General features: G+C 43.2%; 1 protein-coding gene across 4 annotated transcripts in view; it reads right to left on the bottom strand.

Moving 5' to 3' along the window:
- Positions 1-15,691, bottom strand: part of abcc1 (ATP binding cassette subfamily C member 1 (ABCC1 blood group)) — a 99,761-nt gene extending 84,070 nt beyond the window's left edge. For 2 of the 4 annotated variants that reach the window (XM_072560167.1, XM_072560171.1), the window contains exon 1: positions 15,381-15,683. In XM_072560167.1, the coding sequence (XP_072416268.1) occupies positions 15,381-15,422 (42 nt within the window). In that variant the 5' untranslated portion in view covers positions 15,423-15,683. Of the gene's footprint in view, positions 1-15,380 lie in introns of all 4 variants that reach the window. The other 2 variants (XR_011954968.1, XM_072560168.1) reach the window with 2 other exon arrangements.
- Positions 15,692-16,087: the final 396 nt, after the last annotated feature.

Below are 16,087 nucleotides of genomic sequence, written 5' to 3'. Positions count from 1 at the left end.
ATGCCCCCAACGAAGAGGCGGCACTGGGAGCAACAATAACCAACATGTCCTGGACCTCCCACATAGACGCGATGGTCAAGGAGGCACAACAACACTTCATCCTCAGGCAACTCAGGAAATTCAGCTTGTCCACAAGGACCCTCACCAAGCTTTACGGATGCACCATACACTGCATACAATCAGAATGCATAACAGCCTGGTATGGCAACTGCTTTATCCAGTAAATTATATTGGCACAATTAAGTGGTAAAAAGCAGCAGCAGCAATCCAATAATTGTTGGCACCCAACCTTAAAACATGACTGTGATCTTTTATTCAGCTTCCAGGTTACACCTCTATTGCTTAATTGTACCCTGATTAAATTGCTTGCATTCAATTTCCTTGCTCGAAATCAGTTTCCCACAATTTTCACAAAATGCACAGGTAATTAAGTTGAGACTGCTTTCTCAGAATCTAAGCAAGAGCAAGCAATGGAGAGGGAGCAGTTAGCATACCACTCAAGGGAAAAGCTGAAAACCTGGAAGACCAACTTGATTAGAAACAGAGGTTTGGAGGACTCTGACCCTGGCATTGCGCATAGAAGCTGTGTTGGTTCTGAATTCACCTGAGCTGCTGGATGTCTATTCTGAAAGAGAGAGTAAGAGAGTCTCTCAGCCTAGATATGCATTCAAAATTTTTAAAAATTGCATAACTTGGTCTTAAACGCTTGACAAGTCTTCAAAAATTGTAAGTGAGAAATATAACATTGAAAGAGATCTAAGTTTAAGTGAAATAACAATTTTGCATCCAAATAGGATTTTATTCTTCATTCAACCCACCTTGTAACTGATAAGGTGTGCCAAAATGAGTAAAGCATTCCTCTCTCAGTGTGGCCGGTAGCAAACTCGAATTTGTTAAACTCCCCTTGCACCAAAATGAACTGTCATACTGTAAATTCCAGAACTTTAATAACTTTATTATAGAGTGAAAGAATCAGCAATAACTCTGTCTGGAATAAACTATTAAGGGAAAAGGGACAAACTGTTATTCAGGAATTGAAAGCAATTGGCCATGCTCTGGGAAAAAAAAAGTTGAAGCTATATAAACAAAACTGTTTTAGTGTGCTCCCTTGTGTCACAAAGGCAAATGATTGCCCTGCAGAAAATTTTAAAGGTGTTAAATCACAGGTAAGTTGTGTGTTCAAACAGAAAAGCCAATGTGAAATGTAGCAAGGGACAGGAAAGCTACTTCTGATAAACATAGAAAAGCAGAAACATAGAAAAGAGCTGCAGGAGGCCATTTAGCCCTTCGAGCCTGCATCACCAATCAATATGATCATGACTGACCATGCAATCTCCGTATCCCATTCCTGCTTGCTCTCCCACATCCAGCTTCCTCTTAAATATATCTAATGAACTGGCTGCAACAGTTTCCTGTGGGACAGAATTCCACAGGTTCACAACTGAGTGAAGAAATTCTCCCCTATCTCAGGTCTGAATGGCTTACCCACTATTCTTAGACTATGATCCCTAGTTCTGGATTTCCCCAACAATGGGAATGTTTTTCCTGCATCTAGCCTGTCCAGTCCCATCAAGATTTTATACACATCGGAGATTCAACCACCCTCCCCCACCATTCTAAATTCCAGCAAACTTTTTTCCTCATTTGTCAGTTCTACCATCATGGGAACTAGTCTGATTGATGAACCTTTGCTGGACTCCCTCAATGGCAAGAACATCCTTCCTCAGACTAGGAGACCAAAAATGCACACAAAGGAAGCAAGCTTAATAGCTCTAAAGGAGGAGTCAATATTTTAAATGAATCTAAACAATCAATCATCAATAATTTCACACCACAAACTTGAAAGAGAGAAAATCACATAAGAATTCAACTCTGGTCTCTTCAGCACCAGAACTTGAAAGAGTGACACTGTAGAAAGATCAAAGTGTAGACATCCAGAGGCAGGCTTTGTTGGTTAGAATCGTAACAAAATTATACAATTAATAATACTCTGGATGTAGGTTTGCTCACTGAGCTGGGAGGTTCATTTCCAGGCGTTTTGTCACCCTACCATGTAATATTTTCAGTGGGCCTCAGGCGAAGCAGTGTACACGGTTCCCGCCTCAGGCGACTGACTGTGTGGAGTTTGCACATTCTCCCAGTGTCTGCATGGGTTTCCTCCGGGTGCTCCGGTTTCCTCCCACAGTCCAAAAATGTGCAGGTTAGGTGAATTGGCCATGCTAAACTGCCCGTAGTGTTAGATGTAGGGGTAAATGTAGGGGAATGGGTATGGGTGGGTGCACTTCGGCGGGTCGGTGTGGACTTCTTGGGCCGAAGGGCCTGTTTCCACACTAAGTAATCTAATCTAATTTATATGTTTGGGTTTCTTTGGGTTGGTGATGTCATTTCCTTTTCTTTTTCTCAGGGGGTGGTAGATGGGGTCTAACTCAATGTGTTTGGTGATGGCATTCCAACCGGAACTCTATGCTTCAAGGAATTCTCGTGCATGTCTTTGCTTCACTTGTCCCAAGATGGATGTGTTGTCCCAGTCGAAGTGGTGTCCTTCCTTATCTGTATGTAAGGATATGAGTGAGAGAGGGTCATGTCATTTTGTGGCTAGTTGTGTTCATTGGACAAACAGACAGAAAACTAGCCACCAGGATACATCAACACCAACTAGCCACAAAACGACATGACCCTCTCTCACTAGTGTCCTTACATACAGAGAAGGAAGGACACCACTTCGATTGAGACAACTTATCCATCTTAGGACAAGCCAAGCACGAGAATTCCTAGAAGCATGGTATTCCAACTGGAACTCTATCAACAAACACAGAATTAGACCCCATCTACCATACCCTGAGAAAAAGAAAAGGAAATGACATCACCAACCTAAAGAAACCCAAACATATAAATAGAAAGCAGCAATCATGTACACTGCTCCGCCTGAGGCCCACTGAAGAGGTTACCTAGTAGGGTAACAAAACGTCTGGAAATGAACCTCCCAGCTCAGCGAGCAAACCTACATCCAGAACCTCAACCTCAGCTACAAATCTTCTCAAAGCTTGCTAATTCATAATACTATTAATAGTTAAATTCAGTTGAGGGGTTTAACTTGCTTACTTGAGGGGACTTATTTCAACTGCTATATGCAATAAAGTTTAAATAATTGTTTCTGTATTTGATTGTCTGAGAGGTGTCTCAAGTAGCCGGATTCAAGGTAGCTCAGGGTAATTTACCTGTAACAGAACAAATACAGAAGTACATTCAGTTAAAAATCACACAACACCAGGTTATAGTGCAACAGGTTTAATTGGAAGCACACTAGCTTTCGGAGCGCTGCTCCTTCATCAGGTGGCACAGTGCTTAGCACTGCTGCTTCATAGCGCCAGAGACCCAGGTTCAATTACCGTCTCAAGGCAATTGTCTGTGTGGAGTTTGCACTTTCTCCTGTGTCTGCGTGGGTTTCCTCCGGGTACTCCGGTTTCCTCCCACAGTTCAAAAATGTGCAGGTCAGGTGAATTGACCATGCTCAATTGCCCATAGTGTTAGGTGAAATGTAGGGGAATGGTTATTGATGGGTTGCTCTTCAGAGGGTCGGTGTGGACTTGTTGGACCGAAAGGTCTGTTTCCCACACTGTAATTAATCTAATTAAACTTGTTGGACTATAACCTGGTGTTGTGTGATTTTTAACTTTGCACACCCCAGTCCAACACTGGCATCTCCAAATCATGAAGTATATTCAAACCAGTATTAAAAGATGCAATGAATAGTTGTCAGGGGAGCACTGCAGGGGGTCAGTTAGCTGGTTTGCAATGCAAAGTGACACCAGTGGAGATTCAATTCCCACACCTACTGTTGTCACAAATGAAGGTCTGCATTCTCAACCTCATCCCTTCATCAGAGATGTGGTGGTTCTCAGATTAAACTCACCATAATCATCGCTCTCTAATAAAAGCACTCTAGAGCTACGGTGACTTTACTTAATGGATCCAAAAGAACCAAAAAGTTAGAATACTGCAGAGGCTGAAAATCTGAGACAAATTCAGAAAATGCTGAAAACACAAGAGGTCTGACTCCACTGCAGCAAACAGTTATTGCATATGAATGGCCCGACACCAGGGATGGAAAAAGTTTGAGATGTAACTGGTCCTTTCTGTATGCTTCTGTAAAACCTAAGGACAAAAACTGCAATCATGCAAGGCAAATTCTTGTTCTCCCCACCCCACCTTTATTCATTGAGAGATGCAGGAGTCACTGGGATGTGTCCATTTTTTAAACCATCCTTAATGGTCAAGATAACATTTACAAGTCAACCACATTGCCGTTGGACTGGAGTCACGTAGGTCAGATCAGGGAAGAACAGCAAATTTCCTTCAGTAAAGAACATTATTGAATCAGATGTTTTATTTTTAAAAGCATGTTTAATCGACTGTGGTTACATGGTTATCATTAGCTTAGCCTGTTTTTATTTCAGATTTTTAACGAATTCAAATCATCTGTCATGGTGGAATTCAAATTTATGTTCCCACCTCCCAAGAATATTGGCCTGGGGTTCTAGATTACTAATCCAGTGACATCAGCAATGCTCCACCCCCACAACATGAATGGTGATGTGATGCAAGAGTGAATGATAATGGATAAGTACTGAAACAAAGATGAGTCTGTAGGTGATGTAAATGCTACAACTGCTTTGAGAGAACCAATTCAACTTTCAAGCAACACTGGTAAGATCCCACTGGGAATGGTGCCTGAAAGAGAAAGTTGCCTGTTTTCCAATATTATCAGGTGCGCAACTTGACTATAATGACTGGCATCTTCCCATGTCTACACATACCCAAAACATGCCACTTTCCACAATGGTGACTTGAAGACATTCTGTTTTCCTCAAATCAAGGATTTTCTCACCAGACCCACAACCCAAACAACCAAATTAACTTACACGAGTTCGACTATTCCAGTTCCCACTCACCTGCATTCAGCCTTTCCATCTTTCTCAAAGCCATGATTTTGGGGGGGGGGGGGGGGGGGCAGGGGCAGGGCTACTTGCACTCATCCTCCACCCAATTGCTGTCAATTTCCACATTAGTGATCTACGAATCATATCTTCCCCTCCCATTTGAACATCCTGAAGATACCATTTTCTCAACACCTTATGAATCACAGAGCTATTACAGCGCAAATGGAGGCCATTCAGCCATCGTATCAACAATCATCCAAAGCCCTCCTGAATGCCTCAATTGAACCTGCCTCTGTATATTCCATTCCCTAACAACTCAACTCATTTTCTTTTGTGAAATATTTGAAAACCATGTCATGCATTTCTCCATCCATTTACAAGTGATAGTTTCTCCCCATTCATTCTGTTCACAATCACTTTAAACACAAAATCTCCTTAGCTTTCTATTTTCTAAAGAAAACAGACAGCTTCTCCGCACAACTGAATTATTTTATCTGTGGAATCATTCTCACAACCTTCTTTCTCACTCTCTCCAATGCATTTAAATCCTTCCCATAGTCTGGTACCAAGAACTGTACACAATACTCCAGCTGAAATCTAATCAATGTCTGGAGACAAGTTCATCATAACTTCCCTATTCATGAAACTTAGAATACTGCATGCTTTATTAATAGTTCACTCAGCCTGTTGTCAACTTTAATAACTTATGTACATATACAGCCAGCCTCTTCAGTCCTGCACATCAGTTAAAATAGTATATTTTATACTGTTGCTCCATGTTCATTGTACAAGAGTAGCACTTCACACTTCTCCGCTTCGCACTTCATCTGCCATTTTTCATTCCGCAACTTTAACCACAAACTCAAGGTTACCTGTCATTTTGACCACCCCAACACCACACTGAACTCCATCTCCAATACTCAGTTTGGCTTGAAATTTATGTATTCAAACGAGGCCTTTTTAAAAAGAAAATGCAGCTCATTTATTTCTTAGCATACATCCCTCAAATTCATGCATTTACTAACCTTGTGGGATGCCTTCCTCTCTGCGACATTAATGCCTTGTTTGTGGAGCTTTTATAGCTTATGAACTTTTAAGCCACTCAACTTTTCTTCTACCCTGTTTTAGAGACGACAAAACTGCATCATTGATGTTACAGACCTTTTTCTCTCAGGATAACTTGCTTCTCTCTGACAAAAATCTGCACACTACTGACCTTCCATATTGTTTTCTTTCTAAAAGGAAATTTGATTCCCTCTCTGCTTCTGTATCATAGGACTCATTGTTAGACAACAGCCCAATTTCTTTGCTTTTCTGGCCTTGTTTTCTAAAGCGCTGAATCCACATCCAAAATAATAGAAGTAGAATGTACAAAGTCAACAGTTTCCATGGCTTTGAAATTGCTTGGGCTCAAAACTGAATTTCTTTTGCTCTCCAGCTAAAGAGGATATGCTGTTCCAGACAGTAGTCTGGGCACATGCTGTATCTATGGAGCAGGAGAATCGATGTTTCAGGCATAAGCCCTTCATCAGGAATTTCTGTTGAAGGCCCTATGCCTGAAATGTCAATTCTCCTGCTCCTCAGATGCTGCCTGACCTATTGCGCTTTTCCAATAGCACACAACTCCAATCCCCAGCATCTGCAGTCCTCACTTTCTCCACACACTGTATCTGGCCTAGCTGCTAGGAACCTGTATAATGCTGCAAATGTTAGCCTCCTGGCCACAATTCAATGTAGCCAGACAAGATGGCTAGGCTGGTACACAACAGAACTGAAGAATGGCCAGAAGAATGAACTGACATGTCTCTGTAAAAGTTTAATTTGGACTATCAAATACTTTGAGTAATAGATCAAGCCATGCTTGGACACTAGTGATTGGAAGCAGGTGGATCTTATTGACTAGGAGCTCCTTGATTATGGTTGTTAACTGTGCCAGTGAGCCTTGGCTGACAGATATAAACAAGAAATTCCCATTGTCGAAAAAGGCACTGGCAACTCGGGTGTTTCCTTTCTTCCTGGTGGTGGAATATAAATAAAGATTTGCGCACTTGTTGTTCGTTACTGTACCCTACGCCTGCACACAAAATACATGGGTGCAGGGGAAAACTTAGCATTACCGCTGTTAGACAGTAGTGTGGGGGAAAAGAAATTTAAAAACCAGGAACATCAGAAGTGGCATGGTGGCTCAGTGGTTAGCACTGCTGCCTCACAGCGCCAGAGACCTGGGGTTCAATTCCCGCCTCAGGTGACTGACTGTGTGGAGTTTGCACATTCTCCCCATGTCTACGTGGGTTTCCTCCGGGTGCTCTGGTTTCCTCCCACAGTCCAAAAAAATGTGCAAGTTAGGTGAATTGGCTATGCTAAAATTGCCCATAGTGTTCGGTGCAAAGGAAATGTAAGGGAATGGGTTTGGGTGGGTTGCGCTTCGGCAGGTTGGTGTGGACTTGTTGGGCCAAAGGGCCTGTTTCCACGCTGTAAGTAATCTAATCTAAAGTCCTGAAGAAGGAAAAAAACCAAGAAATTCCTCTTATTAGGCCTAGTTTGTTACCAGTTCCCTGGCTACATGCACGCTTTTCCTGGTGGAAGTATGAATAAAATTATTTGAAGCATGATGTTTTCACTGAGTCCTTGCACTTTCACACAACAGTGCTAATATGGGGGAAAATAAGCACTACCGCCGTACAGCAATAGCATTGGTGGGGAAAAGAGGAAAGAAAAAAATTTCAGAAAAAAAATATAAAGAGGAATTTGCCCTTAACAGCTTTGCTGGTTACTGGTTCCCTGGCCACATGGGTGTTTTTCTGGCGATGGAAAAACTGAATAAAGTCTTTTGCACATGGTGTCTTCAGAGTCCCTGAATTTACACACACACACAGGAAAAATGAGCACTACTGCAGTAATGCCGGGAAAGAAGGGGAAAAAAAAAGAGAGAAAGAGTAAACAGGAGATTCAGAGTCCCGTCTTCGGGGGCCGACTTCAAGCTGGCACACATATAAATAAAAGTTGAGCTGGTGATGGTATACTGGCCTCTGTGCAGTTATTTCAGATACAAAAGTTCACAACCAACAGTACACTACCACCCACCCACCTCTCCCCCCACCCCTCAACCCCGTATGTCCTTTGTTATTCTCTTCACCTCGCAGCCACCCTCCACTGCCAAGAACAATTAAAGACAAGAACAACCTCCCACAAACTCTAATCCCCCTGCCCTTTAAAAAGACACATTTCAGGAAATCTATTGAACATCTTCCAAAATGAACATATCCAGCTCTACACAGCCATTGTGTATCCCTGTCAAAATTCTCTCATACAAGATAACAAGAAGAAACCTTTCCTAGCATCACAGATCTTTATATTTTGGCATGTACAATAACGTCACAAATATCTCAAAATTACAGTATTGTACAATCATTCATTTCATAATTATGTCCCATCAAGAACAATTTCTTCTAGTTATGACATAGCTCAAACAGAGTCTGCATAACCATAGTAGAAGCCAAGACTTAGATAAAGAACCAATACTCCATACAATAGGAAGAATCAGCCTATCAGACTGGTGAAACAAGAAGAGCGAGTTGGGTTACACGTGTTTATTACAAAACATATAGTCCTATTCAGGATTAGCAAGAATTTTATTTTGTCCAATTTTCTCAAATCTTTCTCCAAAACAGGAAAATTAAACTACTTGAATGTGTCAAATTAAATAGACAACAACATAGAAAGGCAATTCATCGATGTGTGTATATAACACCAATATACTAAACAAAGAACGAAAATATTTGGCCAAAAGAATCACATAGAAGAACCATATCAGACCAGTCAGGGATGTACTTTCTCCAGTTGTGGTCTACCAGCATTGCTAATTTGCTTATCTGCACAACAAACCTTATCTAAACACAGTTGTAATTTGCATGGGCAAACATTTCATCAGAACAACCATCAATTTATCTCCTAGATACACATCATCGGTCTCTAATCACAGGACGATAAAAAAAAACGACATGACACATAACAATCTATCCCCAATTTCTTTGGAGGAAAAACATATTTGCATTCCATGTACCACCAAATCATTTGCTAAGACATGTGCTTCGTGTCTCTAGCTTCACTGAAAAATTTGCCTTCACCAAATTCATCAAAACTGGAATCAAAAAACGTGCGGTACTGGAAAAGCACAGCTGGTCAGGCAGCATCCAAGGAGCAGGACAGTCGACATTTCAAGCATACTTTTTGGCTCTAATCTCCAGCATCTGCAAGTCCACACTTTTTCATATCAAAGTCTAACATTGTTTAACTGCTACTATAAGCAAAATGAGCGGAGCTCATCTTATGATCTTTATATAATTAGAAATTAAAATATTTCTGAAATCTTTTCTCAAGTATTTCACTGGAAAAGCGCAGCAGGTCAGGCAGCATCCAAGGAACAGGAGAATCGACGTTTCGGGCATCAGCCTTTCTTCAGTGGCTCATTCCTGAAGAAGGGCTGATGCCCGAAATGTCGATTCTCCTGTTCCTTGGATGCTGCCTGACCTGCTGCGCTTTTCCAGCAACACATTTTCAGCTCTGATCTCCAGCATCTGCAGTCCTCACTCTCTCCTCAAGTATTTCACTGCCATTTACACTGTTCTGCATTAGCTCCATAGACACAACTTATCAAAAAATTAAATAAATCGGAACAAAACTATGAAGATGGCCATGCATCTCATTAGTTATTTTAAATTCTCAGAAAGACAAACTTATTCAAGGATAAGATGGACAAGATCAAACCCCTCAGAGTTCTAATACATGGAGATTAGGTGTTTAATGGTGGTCAGTTAATTGCGATTAAATAAGTTGAGACACATTCAAAAACTAAGACTGCCTCAAGCAACAAGAGATTAAAATAATTTCCCAAAATCAGAACATTTGGAAGGCACCACCAGTTAATATAAATAAGACTGAGCGGCCTTTAATGATATTAAAAAAATCACTCAAAAGGAACATAGTCAGGCAAAACTGATCAGCTGAAAAGGAAGAGATATTTAAAAAGTTTGAATAAAAGGTTTTAAAGGTGTAAAATGGAAGGCAGAGAGGCTCAAGGGTAAGATTTCAATGCTCAGAATCTAGACAGGTGGAGACACAGTTACCAATGTTGAGGGAAAGGATGTGAGAGACGTACAAGAGGTCAGAATTGGAGACAGACTAACAGTTTTTTGATTAGATTAGATTAGATTCCCTACAGTGTGGAAGTTGTAAGGTTTGAGAAGATTAGAACAGTAAGGAAGAACAATGCACCAAAATACCCTTCAGAGGTCGTCAGGAAGTACTTAATGGTAGGTGTGTACTGATGCATAAAAAAAAATCTGGAAATCAAAGTCTGATGATAACTACTAATTCTCAAAATCCATTTAGTTCACTAACACACTTTAAGGAAGGGAAACTGCTATCCTTATCTGGTCTGGCTCAGTCACAACTTCATAGAGTCAGAGACGTACAGCATGGAAACAGACCCTTCGGTCCAACCCGTCCATGCCGACCAGATATTCCAACCCAATCCAGTCCCACCTGCCAGTACCCGGCCCATATCCGTCCAAACCCTTCCTATTCATATACCCATCCAAATACCTCAGACCCACAACAATGTGGTTGACTTTTAATAGTACTCAAACAGCCTACCAGGCTATTCAGTGGTATTCAGACTCTGACATTCAGTGGTATTATGATCATTAAATCCCCCATAATCAATATCCTAGGGTTTACCAATGACCAGAAACCAAACTGGTCTCACCATAAAATTGCATGGCTACAACAGCAAGGTCGAGGCTAGGAATCCTGCAGTATGTGACTCACCTGTTGACTCTGCAAAGCTTATCCACCACCTACAATAGAATACTCCCCATTAGCCTGGATGTATGCAGCTTCCACAACACACGAAGCTTGACACCATCCAGATCACAGCAGCCCAATTAACCAGCACCACATCCACAAACATACACTCCTTCCAACACTGATACTTAGTATCAGCAGTGTTGAATCCACAAAACGAACTCCATAAATTCACCACGGCTCCTTAAACAATATCTTCCAAACCTATGACCAGTACCATCTAAAAAGACAACAGCAAAAGATACATGAGACATGGCCACCTGCAAAGATCCTCTCCTGACTTTGGAATGTCTCACCATTCCTTCACTATCCCAAAGTCAAAATCCTGGAACTCACCATCCAGTGGCATTTAAACATACCCATAACAATTGGACTGCAGCAGTTCAAGACAACAGGACACCCTGCCTTCTCAAGGGCAGTTAGGGATGGGAAATAAATGCTGGCCCAGCCAGTAGTGTCTATATCCCATGAATGAATAAAGAAAATAAACAGGTCTGATTGTAGAAAAAGATGTAAAGACCATGATTTTTTGTGGACTGAAGTGAGAGAACACAGTTTTGGAGCCAGTGGTTTAAAAGATGGTTGTTTGTCATAACAAGGACAGAACACCCCATCCTCACTTTCCACCCTACCAATCTTCATCCGCCGACATTTCCGTCACCTCCAAACAGTCCCCACCACCAGAGACATATTTCCCTTTCCGCAAAGTGTCCCCTCCGTGACTACCTGGTCAGGTCCACGCTCCCCAACAAACCACCCTCCCCTCCTGGCGCCTTCCCCAGCCACTGCAGGAATTGCAAAACCTGAGCACACACCTCCTCCCTCACCTCCATCCAAGGCCCCAAAGGAGCCTTCCACATCCAAACGTTTCACCTGCACATCCACCAATGTCATTCATTGTATCAGTTGCTCCCGATGCGATCTCCTCTACATTGGGGAGACTAGACACCACCCCGCAGAGCACTTCAGGGAACGTCGCCAGTACACCTGCACCAATCAACCACACCGCCCCGTGGCCCAACATTTCAAATCCCCCTCCCACTCTGCCGAGGACCTATGGGAACATATTGGTTTATTAGTGATATTTAGCATGGCATTATGGAGGGGAGGTCATGTCTCAAACTTGATTGAGTTTGAGGAAGTAACAAAACTAGGTTATGATGGCAGGGAGGTGGATTTGTTCCAGGCACATGCCAAGCTCCAAACATTTACTCAGTTTCACTTCTCTGGCGATTGAGGTTGTCCTCTGCTGCCCTCTCCCTTCTACTTCCTGATTCACTGATTCTGGAATGCTCTTTGTCATGTTAACAATCAACTGATATTTGTTTCTGTTGGAGATCTTCAGTGTGGATGGTGTCTACATGGAGGTTAGCAAGGCCTTTAGCAGGCTACCCCATGGCAAGTTGATTCAGGTGAGATCACATGGGACAAGACTGGTGAGCTGGTAAGATGGATATAGATTAGTCATAGAAGACAGTGGTGGAAGGGTGATTTTCTGACCAGAGATCTGTGAAAGAATCAGAGCTGGGTCCCTATTGATACAGAAGCTTTGGAGTAGAGTAGATTTTATTTATCATTTTGCCCATATACAACTGATATTGTAAACAAGATGAGACAGGGGTCCCCCAGGACCAAGGTGCTACATGGACAGCACAAACTACACAATCATACAGACAAGGTTTACCAGGATGTTGCCTGAATTAAAGGGTATTAGCTATGAAGAAAGGGGAGATAAACTTGGTTTGTTTTCACTTGAACTTTGGAGGCTGAGGGCAACAAGAGAAGTTTACAAAACTAAGAGAGGTATGGATAGGGATAGTCAGAGTCTTTATGCTAAGGTTGAAATGTCAATTACTCAGGGACAGAGGGAAAGTTGGGGGGAATCTAAAAGGAGATGTGATAGGCAAGACTTTTTTTTGAAAACAGAGGGTGATAAGTGCCTGGAATGCATTGCCAGAGGTAGTGTTGGAGGCAGATACAACAGCAACATTTAAGAGGATCCTCAAGAGATACACGAATTGGCAGACGCAAAAGGTTTTTAGTTAAGAAAGGCATGTATCAGTGCAATCTTAGTGGGCTAAAGGACCTGTTCCTGTGTTGTACTGTTCTTTGCTCTTTCCTCACTACTTTCTTCCTTCAGTCCCTGCAACAAATGGCTTCTTACCTTCAGCAATTTCAACCTTCATTACAAACCATATTATTTTCTCTCCTCAGACTTCAGTGCCCTCCTGAGCTCCCTTGAATAATACCTCCCTGCAGATTAATTCACTTATATTCAAGGCCATCCCCTCCATTTTCCAATCTTGTGTGACCTTGCTACTCATATTACCCAAAACAGATTAAAATCCATCTCTGATCACTTTCTTACATTCCCATTCCAACACCACTGTCTCCTACATCTTAAAAAAGAAAAGACCCTCACCCAGTTCAACTTTCGAGCCATTGGCCTTGCATTCACCAAACTACTAGTGCCACTATCTCAATATGCTCATGTCCAAGCTTTACAACTCAAAAGGTTCCAGGCACTGAACCCGTACAGACAGATCATATAAAAATTACAGGACCCAGCTCACCTGTCAAAACTGCTCATTTCTCCAACTTATCCAAGATCACAAACACAATCAACCTACCTCACTTGCTTCTACTCCTCACTACCAACCATCATCAATACCTTGACCCTGCTAGAAGTTGCTTTCAACTATTAAAAACAAAATCTTTCACAGGATGGTGATTGGCACAGGCTGAACCAGCATTTCCTGCCTATCCCCAATTGCCCTGGAGTTGATGGCACCCAGTATCCTATAAGAACTCCATCCTGTTCTCCCAATTCCTCCACCTCCACGCCATGTGCTTGAACGAGGAGACATTCCACTCTCAAGCATCCCAGATGCCCACCTATTTCGCACATCATGCTTCCCACATCCCCCACTCCCCCCCCCCCCCCCAATCATCCAAACAGCCCTCCACCGCACCACCTCTACTCCCCATTCTGTGGCTCTAAAACATCCCTCCAAATGCAATAAAGACAGAATTCCCCTTTTCCTCACCTACCACCAGTCTCTGCATCCAATGCATCATCCTTAAACACTTCCGCAAACTCCAATTAAACCCCACCACCAAGAACATCTTCCCCTCCCATCCCTCTCCATCTTCCGCAAGAACCATCCCATTCGACAGTCCTTGGTTTGCGCTACTCTCCCCAGCAACCGCCCTGAACCCCAAGTTACCTTTCCCTGCAACCGGAAAAGATGCAAAACCTGCACCACCCACCCCACCTCCATCCAGGGCCCCAAACAGTCCTTCCAGGCGAGAGAGAGAGGTTCACTTGTCTCTCCTCTAACCTAGTTTACTGTATCAGGTGCTCCCAATGTGGTCTTCTATACATCAGGGACACCAAATGTAAACTGAGGGAACGGTTCGCCGAACATCTCAGCCAGACCCCAGGGACCGACAAGACCTCCTAGTCACCGCCCATTTTAATTCCCATTCCCTTTCCAACATGACCATCCTTGGCCTCCTCCATTGCCACAACGAACCAAACTGCAAATTGGAGGAACAACATTTCATCTTCCACCTGGGCAGCTTACATTCTGGAGGACTCAACATGGAGTTCTCCAATTTCAAATTACCTCCCTTCCCGAGTCCCTTTCCAGCTCCTCCCCCTCGCTTCCAGCCATCTGCCAGATTAATTCCTCCCATTGACCAACCAGGTCATACCTTCTGCCTATCTTCGTCAATCCCCACTTCACCACTCTGCCCCCACCACCCCTTTCATCTGCAACCACCCTCAGTCCTGAAGAAGGGTTACACCAAAAATGTCAACTTCTCCACTTCCTCATGCTTGCTGTGTTCTCCCAGCCTCCTGCTTGTCTACTCTAGAGTTGATGGCAAGCTGCCTTCTTGAACCACTGTCGTTCTTGGGTTACAGGGGCACCCACAGTCCATTAGGGAGGGATTCTGACCCAGCGCTGTGAAAGAGCAGACGATACAGTTCCAAGTCAGGATAGTGAGAGCCTGGACCTAACAACAAATATACTCAGGTAATTTAGAATTAGGAACGTCAGCAAAGGATTAAAAACAAAGACCGCTGGAGGAACTCAGCGGGTCTGACAACATTTATTGAGAGAGAAATAGAGCTGTTTGTTGCTGCACCTGCTGAGTTCCTCCAACAAAGGGTTTGTTTCAGATTTCCAGCATCGACAGTATTTCAGGAAAGGATTAATGGCACGAAGCCGACCCTAGGACTTTCCTTGTTCAGCACAGTAATGCTGTGTCACTTAACTAGGACATGCGTTTGACATGAGCCGCTCTCTAAAAATACACCCAGCCTGAAATGGGTATGAGAGCAGGCCACCTCTGTGTGTTGTAGTGGTTCAATGCCCGGGTTGGGGAACCAGTAAACACAGCGGGAGGGGGGATGGAAATGAACTCCATCTCCTACAGCCTTCCCTCTTTAACATGAAAGGGGCAGGCGGGCCACAGGAACCGATAGCGGTGACCAGGGCCGGGAGTAAGCGGTTCCCCCTCCAGCCCTCCCGGGTTACTCCATCTTCGGTAGACATGAGCCACACTCACCCAGAAGGCATCTGAGCCTCCTATGCTGCAGAAAGCCTCCATGCTGCCGGTTCCTCTGGCTGCTCCTTCCTGCTGTTAAAGGAATCGCTCTCCGGCGCTGCCAGCACCAGCCGCTCATTGGCTCCAGCCTCCGCTTCCCCGGGGGCTCTGCTTCCTCCTCCCACCGCTCCGACACATCCAACATTAACGCCCTGCGCTCTTCACAAAACAACAAAAACAAAAGCACAAAAGAGAAACGTTCAGCGAGGTCGCTTGCAACGATAAATCGCCAAGTTCACCCATAAGCATTATCCTTCCCAAGCCCGGCAAAGACCAGCCCAATTAACGAATGTGTGCAAACTACATTCTAAGCGTCTGATGCAATCAGCAAGGGGAACTTCAGTTTGCCCGATAAATTGTACCATCCTTTAGGATGATTATTTGCCTCTGCTTATTGAATACTTGTGATGCTTTTGCCATAGACACCTGCAATTCCAAAACTATATTGACTCCCCACCCACGTGCGTATATTTTTCATAGGATTCCACGAGGAACTAAGCCAAGTCAGTGCCTCTTGAAAGTAAAAAGCTAGTGCTTCCAAATAAACCTGTAGTACTATAACCTGGTGTTGTGTGATTTTTAACTAAAAGTAAAACATTGTAGTTGTGAAAACAAAATCTTTAAAAGTACTGCCTTACAGAAAAAGGAGAACCTAATGTAAAACAAAA

Source organism: Chiloscyllium punctatum, chromosome 40 (assembly GCF_047496795.1).
Source record: "Chiloscyllium punctatum isolate Juve2018m chromosome 40, sChiPun1.3, whole genome shotgun sequence".
NCBI lineage: Eukaryota > Metazoa > Chordata > Chondrichthyes > Orectolobiformes > Hemiscylliidae > Chiloscyllium > Chiloscyllium punctatum.
Note: the sequence above shows the minus strand (reverse complement) of the source record. Positions and strands in the feature narration are given on the sequence as shown.